Raw genomic sequence first — 20,064 nt, forward strand, 5'->3', positions numbered from 1 at the left:
TGTTAAGTGGGAGGGGCTGTGATGTGAATGGGGAGGGGTTGTGATGTGAAGGGGCTGTCATGTGAAGTGGGAAGGGCTGTCATGTTGGGTTGGAGGGCTTATGATTTAAAGGGGGTGGGGCTGTGATTGTAAAGGGGAGGGGCTGTGATGTGATCGGAGAGGGCTGTGATGTAAAGGGGGTGGGGCTGTGATATAAAGGGGAGGGGCCAGGGTTTCCAACCTCCCAAAATGAAATTTACTGACACACCACCAATAATTTACTGACAGCCAAATTGTTATTGGAAGATCAAGAAATTTGTTTAAATTGACGATCTGAGTGCAAATATCACCATTGAAGCTACAAGCATGTAGCCAGTGTGATCAGCCCTTTTATATGAAGGTCAGGTCACTATACCCCAGCTGAGTTCCCCCTCACATCACAGTCTGCAGGGTTCCCCTCTTCATCACAGGCTGCAGGGTTCCCCCTTACATCATAAGAGGAACTCTGCAGACCTGGATGAAAAGGGGAACAGTGATGTAAGCTGGTGTCTGGTCATCAGAGCACCCCCCTTTCATCAGAATCCTCAGCGTTTCCCTTTAGATAAGAGTTCCCCTTGTGGAGGGGGGGGATCTGGTGACCCAGACCACCTTCCGCAGAGTGAATACACTAAGGTAAGGGGGGGGGGGGGGTTAGTGATATAAGGGGGATCATATCAGTGTCCCCCCTTACCTTAGTGTATTCACTCCCCCCTTATCAGTTACCCTCCCCCCCCCCCCCCCAGACTGTGGCCTGGCAGGAGCTGTCACGGACCTCCTCCATAATGCTCACTGTTGCTCAGGTGCACCATGCAGGCCAGGCTGACTCAGACGGTCCTCTGGTGACTCTTCTCCTCAGCTGTCTCCAGTGACAGTCCTCCCGGCTCCCCTCCCCCTCCACTTCTTTCTGTCATTTGTAAAAGGCACCCACCTGAGGACCCCCAAGCCCTTCTGAACCCACCTAAGAACCCCTGGGCCCGCCTGAGCCCATCTAAGAACCCCCGAGCCCGCCTAAGAACCCCAAGCCCATCTAAGAACCTCTGAGCTTACCTGAGCCCATCTATACAAGAGCCCCTGAGGACCCAGAGCCCCCGCCTGAGCCCATCTAAGAACCCCCAAGCCCCCATAAAAACCCCTGAGCCAGCCCTAGCCCATCTAAGAACCCCCTGAGCCCACCTGAGGACCCTGAGCTTACCTGAGCCCATCTAAGAGCCCTGAGCCCATCTATACAAGAACTCCTGAGCCCACCTGAGGACCCCAAGCCCATCTAAGAACCCCAAGCTTACCTGAGCCCATCTAAGAAACCTGAGCCCACCTGAGGACCCCGAGCCCGCCTGAGCCCATCTAAGAACCCCCAAGTCCACCTGAGGTCCCCCAAGCCCACCTAAGAACCCCAAGCTTACCTGAGCCCATCTATACAAGAACCTCCGAGCCCACCTAAGAACCCCCATGCCCACCTGAGGACTCCCGAGCCCATCTGAGGACCCAGAGCTTACCTGAGCCCATCTATACAAGAACCCCCAAGCCCACCTAAGAACCCCCCTGCCACATCATCCCTTTAATCCAGGACACATATGAATTACACGGGTTCTGAGGCTAAATTAATGCAGCCAAGGCACCAAGTGAGTTTAATTACCACCTTAATCAGCCACAGAACCTGTGTAATTAATATGTGTCCTGGATTAAAGGGATAATGTGGCAACCCTACACCCCTCCCCCCCCCCCCCGAGCCCACCTGAGGACCCCCGAGCACACCTGAGGACCCAGAGCACACCTGAGCCCATCTAAGAACCCAGAGCCAATCTATATAAGGACCCCCAAGCCCACCTGAGGACCCAGAGCACACCTGAGCCCATCCAAGAACCCCTGAGCCTGCCTGAGCCCATCTAAGAACCCACGACCCCACCTGAGGACCTTGAGCCCACCTAAGAACCCCCCCCCGGAGTCTGCCTGAGCCCACCTAAGAACCCACCTGAGGATCCTGAGCCCACCTAAGAACCCCCGAGCCCACCTGAGGACCCCAAGCCCATCTAAGAACCCACGAGCCCATCTAAGAACCCAACTGAGGACCCCAAGCCCATCTAAGAACCCACGAGCCCATCTAAGAACCCAACTGAGGACCCCAAGCCCATCTAAGAACCCCCAAGCCCGCTTGAGCCCATCTAAGAACCCCGAGCCCACCTGAGAACCCCCAAGCACACTTGAGCCCACCTGAGAACCCCAAGCCCGCCTAAAAACCCACCTATGGACCCCAAGCCCACCTAAGAACCCTTGAGCCCATCCAAGAACACACCTGTGGACCCCCGAGCCCACCTAAGAACCCACAACCCCACCTGAGGACCCCAAGCCCACCTAAGAACCCCCCCCCCCCCCGAGTCTGCCTGAGCCCACCTAAGAACCCCCGAGCCCATCTAAGAACCCCCAAGCCCACCTGAGGACCCCAAGCCCATCTAAGAACCCCCGAGCCCGCTTGAGCCCATCTAAGAACCCCGAGCCTGCTTGAGCCCACCTGTGGACCCCAAGCCCACCTAAGAACCCTTGAGCCCATCTAAGAACCCACCTGTGGACCCCCAAGCCCACCTAAGAACCCCCGAGCCCACCTGAGGACCCCCAAGCCCACCTAAGAACCCCCGAGCCCACCTGAGGACCCCCAAGCCCATCTAAGAACCCCCAAGCCCGCTTGAGCCCATCTAAGAACCCCAAGCCCACCTAAGAACCCTTGAGCCCATCCAAGAACACACCTGTGGACCCCCGAGCCCACTAAGAACCCACAACCCCACCTGAGGACCCCAAGCCCACCTAAGAACCCCCCCCCCCCGAGTCTGCCTGAGCCCATCTAAGAACCCCCGAGCCCGCTTGAGCCCATCTAAGAACCCCCGAGCCTGCTTGAGCCCACCTGTGGACCCCAAGCCCACCTAAGAAACCCTTGAGCCCATCTAAGAACCCACCTGTGGACCCCCAAGCCCACCTAAGAACCCCCGAGCCCAACTAAGAACCCTCAAGCCCACCTGAGGCCATCTAAGAACCCCCGGGCCCACCTAAGAACCCTTGAGCCCATCTAAGAACCCACCTGTGGACCCCCAAGCCCACCTAAGAACCCCGAGCCCAACTAAGAACCCTCAAGCCCACCTGAGGCCATCTAAGAACCCCAGAGCCCACCTGAGGACCCTAAGCCCATCTAAGAACCCACCTGAGGACCCCCCAGCCCAACTAAGAACCCTCAAGCCCACCTGAGCCCATCTAAGAAACCCCAAGCCCACCAGAGGACCTCAAGTCTGGGAGATTTCTATTTACTTCCTGTTTGGGGGTCACATAGACCGTAAGTGACATCCTATCAACACATGAGAGGCCCCTCCCCCCGGAGATCTCCCCGCATTGTACATCGCTCCGGACTATGTCGGTGATGAGGGGCGGAGAGCGGGGATCTGAGGCGGGATCTGGGCGGTGAATAATGGGTGCGGAGGCGGGTTTGGGAAAAACTGCTGCAGAGGGTGTGTGGGAGGAGTCGGGGGGAGTGGTCCCGTGTGGCGGGGCGTGGTGTGGGAGGAGTTTGGGAAAGCGGACCAGCGCGGAATGGCGGGGGGGTGGGTTTGTGGGAGGGGTCGGGGCGTGTTCCTCCCAGCGTGCAGTGCGGTTCGGTTTGTGGCGGCAGACAAGCACCGGAGATGGTAAGAGGAGGAGGGGGGAGGGAGGTGTGGTTGCCATGGGGAACAGCTACCCCCCCGGTAGTAAAACGGAGAGCGGTATACAGAGGGGGGAGGGGAGTGTAGGTTGTGGGGGGATTATCTGAATCTGGAAGTCCCCTTTAACAAGAGGGTCCCCAGATCCCATCCCCCCCCCTTACGATTGGATATCGGGGTACATTGAACTCATTCACCAAACAAAGTGTAAAAAATAACAGGTTTTGACAATTCCTTTATTAAAAATTAAAAAAAAAACCCGTCCGGCCGAACCGGGCGCAAAAAAGCTCCGCCCACTACGAAGACTCCCGTCATGTGACCGTTATTAAATAGCTTAGGGGGCGGGACCAATTTGCAATGTCACCTGGTGGCACCGCCCTCCTTGTGACATCACCGACCAGCGTGCATCTCGCTATATTCCCTAAAGTATTGGGACGCCGGCCTTTCCATGCACATGAACTTTAATGACCTCCCAGTCTTAGTCCGGAGGGTTCAATATTGAGTTGGTCCTTTGCAGCTATAACAGCTTCAACTCTTCTGGGAAGGCCGTCCACAAGGTTTAGGAGATGTGTCTATGGGAATGTTTGACCATTCTTCCAGAAGCGCATTTGTGAGGTCAGGCACTGATGTTGGATGAGAAGGCCTGGCTCGCAGTCTCCAATTTATTTCAAAGGTGTTTTATCGGGTTGAGGTCAGGACTCTGTGCAGGCAGTAAAGTTCCTCCACCACAAACTCGCTCATCCGTGTCTCTATGGACCTTGCTTTGTGCACTGGTGGGCAGTCATGTTGGAACAGGAAGGGGCAGGACACAAAGTGTACGCAATCCTTACCTCACCCGATCCAAAACCCAGACTGCACCCACACCGCCTTCTACTGATCCTTTACCGCATCTTTACACCCGCTGGTGGGACAGGAAGGGGCCGTCCCAAACTGTTCCCACAAAGTTGGGAGCATAAATTGTTCAAAATGTCTTGGTATGCTGACGCCTTAAGAGTTCCCTTCACCGGAACTAAGGAACCCAACCCCTGAAAAATCCCTCCTCCGCCAAATGATTTGGACCAGTGCGCAAAGCGAGGACCATAAAGACATGGATGAGCGAGTTTGGGGTGGAGGAACTTGACTGGCCTGCACAGAGTCCTGACCTCAACCAGAAAGAACACACTCGCTCCTCCATGTCTTCATGGACCTTGCTTTGTGGACTGGTCCAAATCATTCGGTGGAGGGGAGACTTATGGTGTGGGGGGGAGGGAGGATTATGGTGTGGGGGGTTGTTTTTCAGGGGTTGGGATTGGCCCCTTAGTTCCAGTGAAGGGAACTCTTAAGGCGTCAGCATACTAAGACATTTTGGACAATTTCATGCCCCCAACTTTGTGGGAACATTTTGGGGACGGCCCCTTCCTGTCCCACCAGCGGGTGTGAAGATCAGTAGAAGGCGGTGTGGGTGCAGTCTGGGTTTTGGATTGGGTGCAGTCTGGGTTTTGGATTGGGTGCGGTAAGGATTGGGTGCACTTCGTGTCCTGCTCTGAGTGGCTCGGTCTCTGCCAGCAATGGGAGAATTGCCCTCTCACCGTTCCCCAGGATGCCGTGGTGCCCCCTCCCTCACTTTCTCCCAGAAAGCCTCCTGTGATCAGCAGTGGGAAGCAGAGGGTGAGGGGATGATCCTGTGATGTGGGTGATGCTTCCCCCTGGTGTCCTCACTCTCACTCTCAGTCTCCTATCCAGACGGAAGCCAGCCCCTCCTCTCAATAGGAAGCACAATACCCCCATTAAACCTCATTTTGGGGGGGGGGGGAGTAGTACATACTGACCTCTCTTCTTTTCCATTAGAGGCGGAGTTTGGCTCCCAGCCAATTGGCAAAGAGGAAGCCGGATGGATCGTATGAAGATGACGAGGAATGGCATGAAAATGCAGTGAGTATTCCCATCACCCGACTCTCTAATGTCCGGGTGGGGGGGTCATATCCCACATTTCAGATCTTCTTCCCAGAAATATCTCCCCCCCAATCCTCTGATCTCTTCCACCAGACTCCGAAGAGAAGGCGGAACTCCAACCACGAGAACCGGGAGAGCTTAATCTCTCCATTCCGGAAACCTCTGATCCCGCTCACCAACAGACCCGTCTGCCTGGACAGCCAGAAGCATGTGAGTGACCACCGCTCCGTACATACACTTCTCCTGCCATATTGGGGTACACTGGGGCCATATTGGGGTACACTGGGGCCATATTGGGGTACACTGGGGCCATATTGGGGTACACTGGGGCCATATTGGGGTACACAGAGGTAATATTTGTGTACACCAGGGCCATATTGAGGTACATTGCAGTGATATTGGGGTACACTGGGTCATATTGGGGTACACCAGACCATATTGAGGTACATTGGAGTCATACTGGGGTACGCTGGGGCCATATTGATGTACATTGGAGTAATTTTGGGGTACACTGGGGCTATATTGGGGTAACACCAGGCTCATATTGGGGTACAATAGGGCAATATTGGGTTACAGCGGGTCTATATTGGGGTACACTGGGGGCATATGGAGGTACACCAGACTCATACTTGGGTACGCTGGGGCCATATTGGAGTTTACTGGGGCCTTATTGGGGTACACCAGAGCCATATCGGGGAAATACAGAGGTCATATCTGAGTACACCAGGGCCATATTGAGGTACATTGGCGTGATAGTGGGGTACACTGGGGCCATATTGGCTTACACGGAGTCACCCTGGGGCCATATTCGGGTACAATGGGGCAATATTGGGTTACAGTTGGGCCCTAGTGGGGTACACTGGGGGCATATGGAGGTACAGCAGACTCATACTGGGGTACACTGGGACCATATTGGAGTTTACCAGGGCCATATTGGGGTACAGAGAGTTCATATTTGAGTACACCAGGGCCATATTGAGGTAGATTGGAGTGATATTGGGTATACTGGGGCCATATTGGAGTCACCCTATATTGGGGTCACACCAGGCTCATATTGGGTGAACAATGGTCTCATATTGAGGTACGCTGGGGCAATATTGGGTTACAGCGGGTACACTGGGGGGAATATGGAGGTACACCAGACTCCTACTGGGGTACACAGAGGTCATATCTGAGTACACCAGGGCCATATTGAGGTACATTGGCATGATATTGGGGTACACTGGGGCCATATTGGGGTAACATCATGCTCATATTGGGGTACAATAGGGCAATATTGGGTTACAGCGGGTCTATATTGGGGTACACTGGGGGCAAATGGAGGTACACCAGACTCATACTTTGGTACACTGGGGCTTTATTGGGGTACACCAGAGCCATATCGGAGTACACAGAGGTCATATCTGTGTACACCAGGGCCATATTGAGGTACATTGGAGTGATATTGGGGTACACTGGGGCCATATTGGCTTACACGGGGTCACCCTGGGGCCATATTGGGGTACAATGGGCAATATTGGGTTACAGTCCAGCCATAGTGGGGTACACTGGGGGCATATGGAGGTACAGCAGACTCATACTGGGGTACACTGGGGCCTTATTGGGGTACCCCAGGGTAACTATGATCATGTCCTTCTTGTAGGAGGCCTTCATCCGGAGTATCCTATCCAGACCCTTCAAGGTGCCCATCCCCAACTACAAAGGTGAGTCCAGTGACCCCATCCATGGAGGATGGCGGGGACACAGCTATGAGCGGAGGAATTCGAGGTCTCTGGCCAGGAATATTGTCTTCTGTATGAGAGCAATTCATGATTAAACAGAGATCTGATTGGTTCCTATTATTGGGTGTCAGGAAATGCGCAGGCAGTAATAGTGTCTGGGCCCCCTAGATGACCTACACTGGGCTACTAACAGCCACCACTAGGGGGACCCTTGAGACAGGAGAGTGCACCGTGCCGAGTACATTGTGGTGACAGAACATGGCAGTCGGCACTGATAGCCAGGCAAATAGCATTTTCAAAGTTAGAGTTCAGTAATCGCAGCCTCCATGTTTGTTTCAAGAAAGGTTTCCATCCTGAGTCACCCCGAACGTAACCTGCCTTTGCTGCGCTCATGCCATGTGGCCCAATTCTCTGGGAAGATCCTTTGTGTGGCTCTTCATATGGAGCCTTGCCATGTTCTTACACCTTTTTCTCTCTCTCTTTCTCATCCAGGGGGTCTGGGATCCGGGCCCTGGGCATTAAGAAGGCCGGAGTACGGAGAGCTCTCCATGATCCCTATGAGGACGGCGCGCTGGTCCTTTATGAGCCCCCCGTCCTGAGTGCGCATGACCAGCTGAAAGTAGATAAGTGAGTGCCCTCTATCGGAGCCGGGTGGGTGGAGGACCCCCGGGATGGAAGGCGGTGGTTTGGCGTAGAGTCGATCCGTCTTTGAATACCGTCGCTGTGCTTCTTTGCAGAGAGAAGGTTCCGGTTCATGTTGTGGTGGATCCTGTGCTGGGAAAGATCCTGCGACCCCATCAGAGAGAGGTGACCCCTCCATTATACCCCCCCTCGTTTCCTGCCTCGGAACCCCCCCCCCCCCCCCCCCCCCAGCACAATCTCTAACAATTCTCTTCATCACCAGGGTGTGAAGTTCTTGTGGGATTGTGTGACGGGAAGAAGCATTCCTGGGAGCCACGGGGCCATCATGGCGGATGAGATGGGACTGGGGAAGACCCTCCAATGTATCTCCCTGATGTGGACTCTCCCTCAAGCAGAGCCCGGACTTCAAGCCGGAGATAGAGAAAGCGGTGGTGGTGTGCCCGTCCAGCCTGGTGAGGAACTGGTACAATGAAGTGGGCAAATGGCTGGAGGGTCGGATCCAACCCCTGGCCATCGATGGCGGCTCCAAGGAGGAGATTGACCGCAAGCTTGGTAAGAAGGAGGGTGGAGATGAGCAATGCGGGGGGGGGGCTCCTCTACTACCAATCAGATCTCTCCTGAGTATATCTAGGTGGAGTACTGACCCTCCTAATCTGCCTCTCTAGGGAAGAATTGGCCTTCTAGTGGTGGGGAGTGGAGCGGAGTCCCCACTAGTGGCTGGCAGAGAATTAACTCCTATGAGTGGCGATAGGCGGAGACGTGACCCCCCCCCATAGAAGATGTCTCTAGATGGAACAGTGACCCCCCCCCCCTCCATAATGTCTCTAAATGTAGCACTGACCCCCCCCCCCATAATGAATGTCTCTAGATGTAGCACTGACCCCCCCCCCATAATCTCTCTAGATGTAGCGGTGACCCCCCCATAATGTCTCTAGATGTAGCGGTGACCCCCCCCCCATAATGAATGTCTTTAGATGTAGCGGTGACCCCCCCATAATGTCTCTAGATGTAGTGGTGACCCCCCCCATAATGTCTCTAGATGTAGTGGTGACCCCCCCCCATAATGAATGTCTTTAGATGTAGCGGTGACCCCCTCCCCATAATGTCCCTAGATGTAGCGATGACCCCCCATAATGTCTCTAGGTGTTGCAGTGACCCCCCCATAATGAATGTCCCTAGATGTAGCAGTAACCCCCCCCCCCCCATAATGTCCCTAGATGTAGCGATGACCCCCCCATAATGTCTCTAGGTGTTGCAGTGACCCCCCCCATAATGAATGTCCCTAGATGTAGCAGTAACCCCCCCCCCATAACGTCTCTAGATGTAGTGGTGACCCCCCCCATATTGTGTGTAGGTGGAGTAATGTCTCCCCCATACACAGTAGCATTGTATGTGTGTGATGTCACATGATCTTCTCCCCCTCTAGCCGGATTCATGAACCAGCACGGCTCCCGCGTTCCTTCCCCAATCCTCATCATCTCCTATGAGACGTTCCGGCTACACGCGGAGGTCCTACACAGGGGCAGCGTGGGGCTGGTCATATGTGATGAGGTAAGACAGGGCCTCTTCTTTATGTTGTGATTGGCAGCACCCATCACCTGATCTGTAAAGGCCATTGTGATTGGACGAGGGGTGTCTGCTGCCTGACCAATCGGAGGAGGGCAGTGATTGGGGTGTGTGAGTTGGTGTGTAGGTGACGGTTGTATGGTGTGTAGTGATGTCTGTAATCGACGTATTTCAGGGCCACAGACTGAAGAATTCGGAGAATCAGACCTATCAAGCCCTGAACAGTCTGAACACCAGCCGGCGAGTCCTCATCTCCGGGACCCCCATCCAGAACGACCTGCTGGAATACTTCAGTCTGGTGCACTTTGTCAATGCCGGGATCTTGGGTGAGTGTCTCCTCCTCGTCCTATCGGTGAAATCTGGTGAACGTTGCTCCGTCCTGTGTGTGCGGCTAATCCGGGAGAACCGTCCGTATGACTGAGAAAATGATGACCGACCCATATGGACTCCACTAGATCCATTGTGGTTCCCACAGCTCTTACCAATCCCAACAACCTCCCATAACCACGTCTTCTATGGCAGCGGTCATTTGTTCGGTCTGCTGAGGGGGGGTTAATGGTTGTTTGGGGTGAGATGCTGAGGGGGGGTTAATGGTTGTTTGGGGTGAGATGCTGAGGGGGGGGGGGGGGGTTGATGGTTGTTTGGGGTGAGATGCTGAGGGGGGGGGGGGTTGATGGTTGTTTGGGGTGAGATGCTGAGGGGGGGGGGAGGTTGATGGTTGTTTGGGGTGAGATGCTGAGGGGGGGGGGGTTGATGGTTGTTTGGGGTATGAGACTTTGGGAGGGGGGGTTGATGGTTGTTTGGGGTGAAACTCTCATCGATGGAAGGTTGGGGGGGGGGGGGTAAATGGTTGTTCGGGGTAAGATGTTCTATAACCTCCATGTGTGGATCTGTCATAACGATTCCCCCGTCCGCAGGAACGGCCCAGGAGTTTAAGAGGAGATTTGAAGTCCCCATCCTGAAAGGGAGAGACGCAGACGCCAGCCCCACCGACCGCGAGAAAGGCGAAGAGAAGCTGAAAGAGCTGATTGGTGTTGTAAACAGGTTGGTTGGTGGTCCTTGTGTTTTACTGTGCGTGTTGTACCTGCGACTGCTATTCTCTGGTGGGGGCTGGCCATGGCTGTATGAGATGGGGTGGTGGGGACCAGAAATGGCTGTATGAGGTGGGGTGGTGGGGGTCGTCCATGGCTGTATGAGGTGGGGTGGTGGGGGACGGCCATTGCTGTATGAGGTGGGGTGGTGGGGACTGGCCTTAGCTGTATGAGGCGGGGTGGTGGGGGACAGCCTTGGCTGTATGAGGTGGGGTGGTGGGGGACCAGCAATGGCTGTATGAGGTGGGGTGGTGGGACCGGCCATGTTTGTATGAGGTGGGGTGGTGGGGGTCGGCCATGGCTGTATGAGGTGGGGTGGTGGGGACGGCCATGGCTGTATGAGGTGGGGTGGTGGGGGCGGCCATGGCTGTATGAGGTGGGGTGGTGGGGGACGGCCATTGCTGTATGAGGTGGGGTGGTGGGGACCGGCCTTAGCTGTATGAGGCGGGGTGGTGGGGGACAGCCTTGGCTGTATGAGGTGGGGACCAGCAATGGCTGTATGAGGTGGGATGGTGGGGACCAGCAATGGCTGTATGAGGTGGGATGGTGGGGACCAGCCATGTTTGTATGAGGTGGGGTGGTGGGGGTCGGCCATGGCTGTATGAGGTGGGGTGGTGTGGACGGCCATGGGTGTATGAGGTGGGGTGGTGGGGGACAGCCTTAGCTGTATGAGGTGGGATGGTGGGGACAGCCTTGGCTGTATGAGGTGGGGTGGTGGGGGACAGCCTTGGCTGTATGAGGTGGGGTGGTGGGGGACAGCCTTGGCTGTATGAGGTGGGGTGGTGGGGACCGGCCATGGCTGTATGAGGTGGGGTGGTGGGGACGGCCATGGCTGTATGAGGCGGGGTGGTGGGGGACGGCCATGGCTGTATGAGGCGGGGTGGTGGGGGACGGCCATGGCTGTATGAGGTGGGGTGGTGGGGGACGGCCATGGCTGTATGAGGTGGGGTGGTGGGGACCGGCCTTAGCTGTATGAGGCGGGGTGGTGGGGGACCAGCAATGGCTGTATGAGGTGGGGTGGTGGGGGGCGGCCATGGCTGTAGGAGGTGGGGTGGTGGGGGACCAGCAATGGCTGTATGAGGTGGGATGGTGGGGACCAGCCATGTTTGTATGAGGTGGGGTGGTGGGGGTCGGCCATGGCTATATGAGGTGAGGTGGTGGGGGACAGCCTTGGCTGTATGAGGTGGGGACCAGCAATGGCTGTATGAGGTGGGGTGGTGGGGGGACCAGCAATGGCTGTATGAGGTGGGATGGTGGGGACCAGCCATGTTTGTATGAGGTGGGGTGGTGGGGTCGGCCTTGGCTGTATGAGGTGGGGTGGTGGGGACAGCCTTAGCTGTATGAGGTGGAATGGTGGGGGACAGCCTTGGCTGTATGAGGTGGGGTGGTGGGGGACAGCCATGGCTGTATGAGGTGGGGTGGTGTGGACGGCCATGGGTGTATGAGGCGGGGTGGTGGGGGACGGCCATGGCTGTATGAGGTGGGGTGGTGTGGACCGGCCTTGGCTGTATGAGGTGGGGTGGTGGGGGACAGCCTTAGCTGTATGAGGTGGGATGGTGGGGGACAGCCTTGGCTGTATGAGGTGGGGTGGTGGGGGACAGCCTTGGCTGTATGAGGTGGGGTGGTGTGGACCGGCCTTGGCTGTATGAGGTGGGGTGGTGGGGGACAGCCTTAGCTGTATGAGGTGGGATGGTGGGGGACAGCCTTGGCTGTATGAGGTGGGGTGGTGGGGGACAGCCTTGGCTGTATGAGGTGGGGTGGTGGGGACCGGCCTTGGCTGTATGAGGTGGGGTGGTGGGGACCGGCCTTGGCTGTATGAGGTGGGGTGGTGGGGACTGGCCTTGGCTGTATGAGGTGGGGTGGTGGGGGACAGCCTTGGCTGTATGAGGTGGGGTGGTGGGGACTGGCCATGGCTGTATGAGGTGGGGTGGTGGGGGACAGCCTTGGCTGTATGAGGTGGGGTGGTGGGGACCGGCCTTGGCTGTATGAGGTGGCGTGGTGGGGGACAGCCTTGGCTGTATGAGGTGGCGTGGTGGGGACCGGCCATGGCTGTATGAGGTGGGGTGGTGGGGACCGGCCTTGGCTGTATGAGGTGGCGTGGTGGGGGACAGCCTTGGCTGTATGAGGTGGGGTGGTGGGGACCGGCCATGGCTGTATGAGGTGGGGGCGAGCCATGGCTGTGTGAGGTGGGGGCGAGCCATGGCTGTATGAGGTGGGGGCGAGCCATGGCTGTGTGAGGTGGGGGCGAGCCATGGCTGTATGAGGTGGGGGCGAGCCATGGCTGTATGAGGTGGGGGCGAGCCATGGCTGTGTGAGGTGGGCAGGTGGGGGCCGGCCTTGGTTGTATGAGTTTTTAAGGGGGTTGGCTGTGGCTGTATGAAGTGGTAGGTTGGTAGTGGCTGTATGGGGTTTGGTGTGTGTGGGGGGGGGGGGCACGGCTGGTTTCGGCCATGTTTGGGGGTCTCGGTGTGCCACACTCAGATGATTGTCTCTGGTTTGCAGGTGTCTCATTAGAAGGACGTCGGACATTCTCTCCAAGTATCTGCCGGTGAAGATTGAGCAGGTTGTGTGCTGCAGGTAAGTGTCGGGACGGATTTCACTTCCTCCGGAAGGTTCTCTGATACTTCTTCTATATTTGATAGATATGAATTGCTCTCCGACAAACTCCAGGTGAGTCCGGAAAAGAGGAAAAGCCGGCTGCAGTCAGGAAAGTTCCAATGCTGACAACTTTATTGTTCCAAACAAAACAGCAAAGAGTTGCCGGCCCAGGAGCTCCTCCCCTAGAAGGGCGTAGAGCACCCGGGTTTATAGGGGTGACCTGCCCGGGGGCCGCACACTCTGCCTGTGTCTATAACTTCCGATGAATCTCTTCATACAGATCAGAGACCCCCAACAATTGTCTGTGGGAGCAATCTGTCTGTCTGTCTGTCAAGCGTCTCATTGGCTGCGGCAGGTTCCTAGAGCTGCAACGCATTCTGATTGGCTGTCAGGTTTACTAGAAGTCTTTCTGTGTTCCAGGCTGACTCCGCTGCAATCTGAACTTTACAAACGCTTCTTAAAACAAATGAAACCTGCAGAGGAGCTGAACGAGGGCAAATTCAGCGTTTCCTCCTTGTCTTCCATCACCTCACTGAAGAAGCTGTGCAATCGTGAGTATATACTGTATACAGAGGTCTACTCCGCCCAACACTAAAATATACGGAGAAATCACCAGCAAGATTTTTATATCACTGAGACTCTAATTCTGAGATTTCCTTCACTAGTTTGTGTCTCTGCCCCTCCCACAATGGTGAGAATTCCCCCAGTAGTTTGTGTCTCTGCCCCTCCCACAATGAGGAAATTTCCTGCAGTAGTTTGTGTCTCTGCCCCTCCCACAATGGGGAGATTCCCTGCAGTAGTTTGTGTCTCTGCCCCTCCCACAATGGTGAGAATTCCCCAGTAGTTTGTGTCTCTGCCCCTCCCACAATTGGGAGATTTCCTGCAGTAGTTTGTGTCTCTGCCCCTCCCACAATGGGGAGATTTCCTGCAGTAGTTTGTGTCTCTGCCCCTCCCACAATGGGGAGATTCCCTGCAGTAGTTTGTGTCTCTGCCCCTCCCACAATGGTGAGAATTCCCCAGTAGTTTGTGTCTCTGCCCCTCCCACAATTGGGAGATTTCCTGCAGTAGTTTGTGTCTCTGCCCCTCCCACAGTGGGGAGATTCCCTGCAGTAGTTTGTGTCTCTGCCCCTCCCACAATGGGGAGATTTCCCCCAGTAGTTTGTGTCTCTGCCCCTCCCACAATGGGGAGATCCCCTGCAGTAGTTTGTGTCTCTGCCCCTCCCACAATGGGGAGATTTCCTGCAGTAGTTTGTGTCTCTGCCCCTCCCACAATGGGGAGATTTCCTGCAGTAGTTTGTGTCTCTGCCCCTCCCACAATGGGGAGATCCCCTGCAGTAGTTTGTGTCTCTGCCCCTCCCACAATGGGGAGATTTCCTGCAGTAGTTTGTGTCTCTGCCCCTCCCACAATGGGGAGATCCCCTGCAGTAGTTTGTGTCTCTGCCCCTCCCACAATGGGGAGATTCCCTGCAGTAGTTTGTGTCTCTGCCCCTCCCACAATGGGGAGATTCCCTGCAGTAGTTTGTGTCTCTGCCCCTCCCACAATGGGGAGATTCCCTGCAGTAGTTTGTGTCTCTGCCCCTCCCACAATGGGGAGATTCCCTGCAGTAGTTTGTGTCTCTGCCCCTCCCACAATGGGGAGATTTCTTGCAGTAGTCTCTGCCCCTCTCATGACGAAGAAGTGACAGTTGTGTGTTTGGTCCAGATCCGGCTCTTATCTATGACAAGTGTACGGAGGAGGAAGAAGGATTCCAGGGAGCGGCTGATCTCTTCCCGCCAGGATACAGCACCAAGTGTGTGGAGCCGCAGCTATCAGGTATGTGTGAGGGGTTCCCCTTTAAAGGCCACTGTGCTTGATGTTGGGGTGTTTACTTGTAGGGGGCGCTGTGCTGTGTGTTGGGGTATCCCCTGTAGGGGGCGCTGTGCTGTGTGTTGGGGTATCCCTTGTAGGGAGCACTGTGCTGTGGGGGGGGTATCCCCTGTAGGGGGCGCTGTGCTGTGTGGGGGGGGGAATCCCCTGTAGGGGGCGCTGTGCTGTGTGTTGGGGTATCCCTTGTAGGGAGCGCTGTGCTGTGGGGGGGGGGGTATCCCCTGTAGGGGGCGCTGTGCTGTGTGGGGGGGAATCCCCTGTAGGGGGCGCTGTGTGGGGGGGTATCCCTTGTAGGGAGCGCTGTGGGGGGGTATCCCCTGTAGGGGGCGCTGTGGGGGGGTATCCCCTGTAGGGGGCGCTGTGCTGTGTGGGGGGGTATCCCTTGTAGGGAGCGCTGTGCTGTGTGGGGGGGGGGTATTCCCTGTAGGGAGCGCTGTGCTGTGTGGGGGGGTATCCCTTGTAGGGAGCGCTGTGGGGGGGGTATCCCCTGTAGGCGGCGCTGTGGGGGGTATCCCCTGTAGGGGGCGCTGTGCTGTGTGGGGGGGGTATCCCCTGTAGGGGGCGCTGTACTGTGTGGGGGGGTATCCCCTGTAGGGGGCGCTGTGCTGTGTGGGGGGGAGGGTATTCCCTGTAGGGGGCGCTCTGCTCAGGGTGGACACTGTGATATGTCTGTCCTTGCAGGTAAGATGCTGGTCCTGGACTACATCCTGGCTGTGACTCGGAGCTCCAGCTCTGATAAGGTGGTTCTCGTCTCCAACTACACCCAGACCCTGGACCTGTTTGAGAAGCTGTGCAGGAGCCGGAGGTGAGAAGAGGACCGGTCTGTGTACAAGTATGGGGGGGGGGGAGGGGGAGGGGTTTGTCCTCATCTGACATTCAGGAGTTTTATACTTGAATGGGGAGGATGAGGATGACGCCCAGAGAAGTCACCATTGTCAAGGGAAGCCCAGCGATGTGCCAGGAACAGTTCAATGTGCTGCACTATTCATGCCTGGCGCACCCGCATCCATGCATTCATCTTCCAATGATAGCTCCCCCCTGTGGAGGGATGAGACGTATCATGTGATGTTTCTTCCTCCAGGTATCTCTATGTACGTCTGGATGGGACCATGTCCATAAAGAAGAGAGCCAAGATCGTGGAGAAATTCAACAGTCCCTCGGTACGAACTCTGCCCACCTCTCCACCCCTCCCTCCACCCACCCACCTCTCCACCCCTCCCTCAACAACCCCTCCGCCCACCCACCTCTTTAACCAACCTCTACACCCAACCTCTCCAACCAACCAAGCTCTCTGCCCACTCCTCTACCCAACCCTCTTCCCACCTCTCCACCCAACCAACCTCTCCACCTACCCTCTCTGTCCACGTCTCCACCCACCCGCCCATCCTCACACCTCCAACCAACCAATCTCTCCACCCACCCTCTCTCCGTCCACTCCTCTACCCAACCCTCCTCCCACCTCTCCAACCAACCTCTCCACCCACCCTCTCTGTCCACACCTCCTCCCACCTCCCCAACCAACCAACCTACCTCTCCACCCAAACTCTCTGATGACCTCCCCAACCAACCACTCCCCCACCTGTCTACCCACCCCTCCGTCCACCCACTATTTCAACCAAGCTCTCTGCCCACCTTTCTGTCTTGCAGAGCCCGGAGTTTATCTTTATGCTCAGCAGTAAAGCCGGAGGTTGCGGTCTGAATCTCATCGGAGCCAATCGATTGGTCATGTTTGACCCGGACTGGAACCCGGCTAATGACGAGCAGGCCATGGCGCGTGTGTGGCGTGACGGGCAGAAGAAGACCTGCTACATCTACCGGCTGCTCTCGGTGATTCTCTCCTTCATATCAGACTGTGGGGGGGGGACTTTAGGGATATGTGGGTGGAGCGGATTCTGAGGGGTACACAGTAATTAGGGTGGCAGAAGGCGGGGGGTGCCAGCACCATGACGGACAGGTCCTGAGGGGGTCGGCAGACAGTTTTGCTGATGGCGCTTGTTTGATGGTGACTACACTGTCAGTATCTGATTTATTACAAAACATGGAGGAGGAGCTTGCCAGGTTTGTTCCCTACTGGAGGAAGAGCTTGGCAAGTTTGCATCGTTCTGGAGGAGGAGTTTGCCAGGCCATTTGGTGAATGTTGGACGTATTGGCCTAGCTGCTGAGAATTTGGGGTTTACCTTTTCTTGGAATCCATCCCAGGACACAGAGATCCCACACTCTCCGCCCCTCCACCACAGCTCTGAGGGACACCGGTCCCTCCCCCGTCCCCCCCACTGCACTTATTCTCTTGGTACTGTTGCTGGTTAGAGGAGGGGCTATACAATACAGGGGCTGGATTATAACTTCTGTTTTGCCAATGTCCTTTCCTCCTGTAGGCGGCAGTATTAACCCGACTGCATCTGAAGTCTTGTGTCCCTTCATTGACTCCCAGAACACGAATCTATGGGAAGTGCAAAACTCCCATTTTTTTTTTCACAAAGCTGACACACCAGGAGGAGGATCCTTACTAAAAAGTGTCAGTTATTTTCAGTCCAATGAGATTACACCAGGAGGCGGACCCTTATTATTAAAGTGTCAGTTATTTTCAGTCCAATGAGATTACACCAGGAGGCGGACCCTTATTATTAAAGTGTCAGTTATTTTCAGTCCAATGAGATTACACCAGGAGGCGGACCCTTATTATTAAAGTGTCAGTTATTTTCAATGAGATTTAGAAATTCCAGACACATGAGCGTCCTTGTGACTTGAGCCGATAATGGAGGGGTGGGGGATGGGAGAAAGGTGGTTGAAGATCTTCATGCTCCACCTACACTCTGCTTGTCTTCTCTTTCAGACGGGAACCATCGAGGAGAAGATCTTCCAGCGTCAGGCACACAAGAAAGCTTTGAGTAGCTGCGTGGTGGACGAGGAGCAGGATGTAGAGAGACATTTCTCTGTCGGAGAACTGAAGGAACTCTTCACACTGAATGAGGAGACGACGAGCGACACGCATGACAAGTGAGTCTGGGGGTCACTCTACTTATTATAGCTGGCGGGGGGAGGAGCCTGTACTTCATATAGCTAGAGAGAAGGTGGGTCATTCTGTACTTTATTTAGGGGGGTTGCTGGGTAGTCTCTTGAGTATCCTTGAGGACTCGTATCTTCCCACCACCCATCCTGGTAGTCAGGAGAAGTATGGAGGTCGCCATCGCTAAGCTTTCTATTAGGCCGATCCTCTGGGTCAGTGACTTAGAGGGCCAGAGGATGAGCATGGCAGCCAGATAATCAGCATTTCCAGGAGGTCAGCACTGGCGGCCAGGACAGGTCCTCCTTAATTGGGGAGATTTGATATTTTGTGTGGTTTATTTCTTCATATATTTGGTGTTCTCAGCGGGTTTTTTTTTTTTTTTTCTGATTGGTTGACGTAGGTTCCGGTGTCGCCGCTGTGTGAACGGACGCCAGGTACGGCCGCCCCCCGATGGCACGGACTGCACCTCAGACTTATCTCAGTGGAATCACTGCGCAGACAAGCGTGGCCTGCAAGATACCGTCCTGGTGGCGGCATGGGATGCCGCCGTAACATTCACATTTCACCATCGCTCACATGAGGAGCAGAGGGGGGTGGTATAGCGCTGCCAGTGGATGGAAGGGGCGAGACCTGGGGTGCCCCTGCCGTGGGACTGGAGGGGGCAGGAACTGGGGTGCCTCAGGGGGTCCTTTCCTGGTTTTTTACTGTCATGGGGTAATGGCGGTGGATCAGAGGATGGGAGAGCGTGGAGCTACAATCCACTACCCCCTGCTGGATACAGCCCAGAAATGTCACCGGTGTTCTGCTGCCACCTGCTCGAAGAAATGTCACCGGTGTTCTGCTGCCACCTGCTGGACACAGCCGAGAAATGTCACCGGTGTTCCGCTGCCACCTGCTGGACACAGCCCAGAAATGTCACCGGTGTTCTGCTGCCACCTGCTGGAAGAAATGTTACCGGTGTTCTGCTGCCACCTGCTGGACACAGCCCAGAAATGTCACCGGTGTTCCGCTGCCACCTGCTGGACACAGCCCAGAAATGTCACCGGTGTTCTGCTGCCACCTGCTGGAAGAAATGTCACCGGTGTTCTGCTGCCACCTGCTGGAAGAAATGTCACCGGTGTTCTGCTGCCACCTGCTGGAAGAAATGTTACCGGTGTTCTGCTGCCACCTGCTGGACACAGCCGAGAAATGTCATCGGTGTTCTGCTGCCACCTGCTGGAAGAAATGTCACCGGTGTTCTGCTGTAACCTGCTGGACACAGCCCAGAAATGTCCCTGGGGCCAGCGCTGGTCGCTGGTCTGGGAATAGGAAGTCCTGACACCAGGTGTCTGTCTGTGGTCACATTAGACCTTATTTATTGTTTTTTTTTTTTTTTTTTTTCCATTCTTGTATGAGACACAACGAGGAGGATTTACTGAAGGCAAATAGGCTGCTGACTGCACGGGAATATTCCATTCGCTTAGTGAATGGGTTAGGGAAGCTCTGCTGACTTTCATCATCCAACTACATGCAAGCAAAAAATTATATTTGTTTTTTTTCCTTTGAACCTGATTGGGTATTCTTTGCTACCCGGGGGAGATTCCCCTACAAAGTCAGCGGCCTGTTTGCCTTAAATCCACCCCTAAGGTGGAGGGGAGCAGCAATACGAAATGTTTGGTTTACGTTTGGAAATGTTTCATCTTCCTATGGAAGGTTTTCTGTATAATAATAAAAAATAAAAATTCTGTGTGTATTTGTGCTTAAAATGAACCGGTCATCACATATATTTTGCGCGGCATGCTCCGGGATGTGTCGGTGAGACCCGTCCAGGTATTTATTCCCTCTCACAGAGATCACAGGACTCCCCTGATAATTAACATAATCTGCGTTACTTTCTAGGAGGACGGCGCCATCTTTTTTCAGGCATCATCTGGGGTCACCTTCTACTTCCTGGACTGAGATTTCG

The 20,064-nt window shown here is 55.4% G+C and overlaps 1 protein-coding gene across 1 annotated transcript; it reads left to right on the plus strand.

Moving 5' to 3' along the window:
- The first annotated feature begins 3,624 nt into the window (after positions 1-3,624).
- RAD54L (RAD54 like) lies at positions 3,625-19,848 on the plus strand. Its single transcript, XM_077450759.1, is given in 19 exon segments — positions 3,625-3,683; positions 5,523-5,606; positions 5,721-5,837; positions 7,270-7,334; positions 7,841-7,975; positions 8,086-8,155; positions 8,253-8,375; positions 8,377-8,542; positions 9,417-9,541; positions 9,732-9,882; positions 10,474-10,600; positions 13,150-13,224; positions 13,666-13,796; positions 14,948-15,058; positions 15,794-15,917; positions 16,194-16,272; positions 16,760-16,939; positions 17,946-18,109; positions 18,520-19,848. Coding segments are annotated over 19 exon segments (2,232 nt in total). The 5' UTR covers positions 3,625-3,680; the 3' UTR covers positions 18,722-19,848.
- Positions 19,849-20,064: the final 216 nt, after the last annotated feature.

Source organism: Lithobates pipiens, unplaced genomic scaffold (genome assembly GCF_037356315.1).
Source record: "Lithobates pipiens isolate NorthernLeopardFrog02 unplaced genomic scaffold, aLitPip1_a1.2 Scaffold_23, whole genome shotgun sequence".
NCBI classification, from domain to species: Eukaryota; Metazoa; Chordata; class Amphibia; order Anura; family Ranidae; genus Lithobates; species Lithobates pipiens.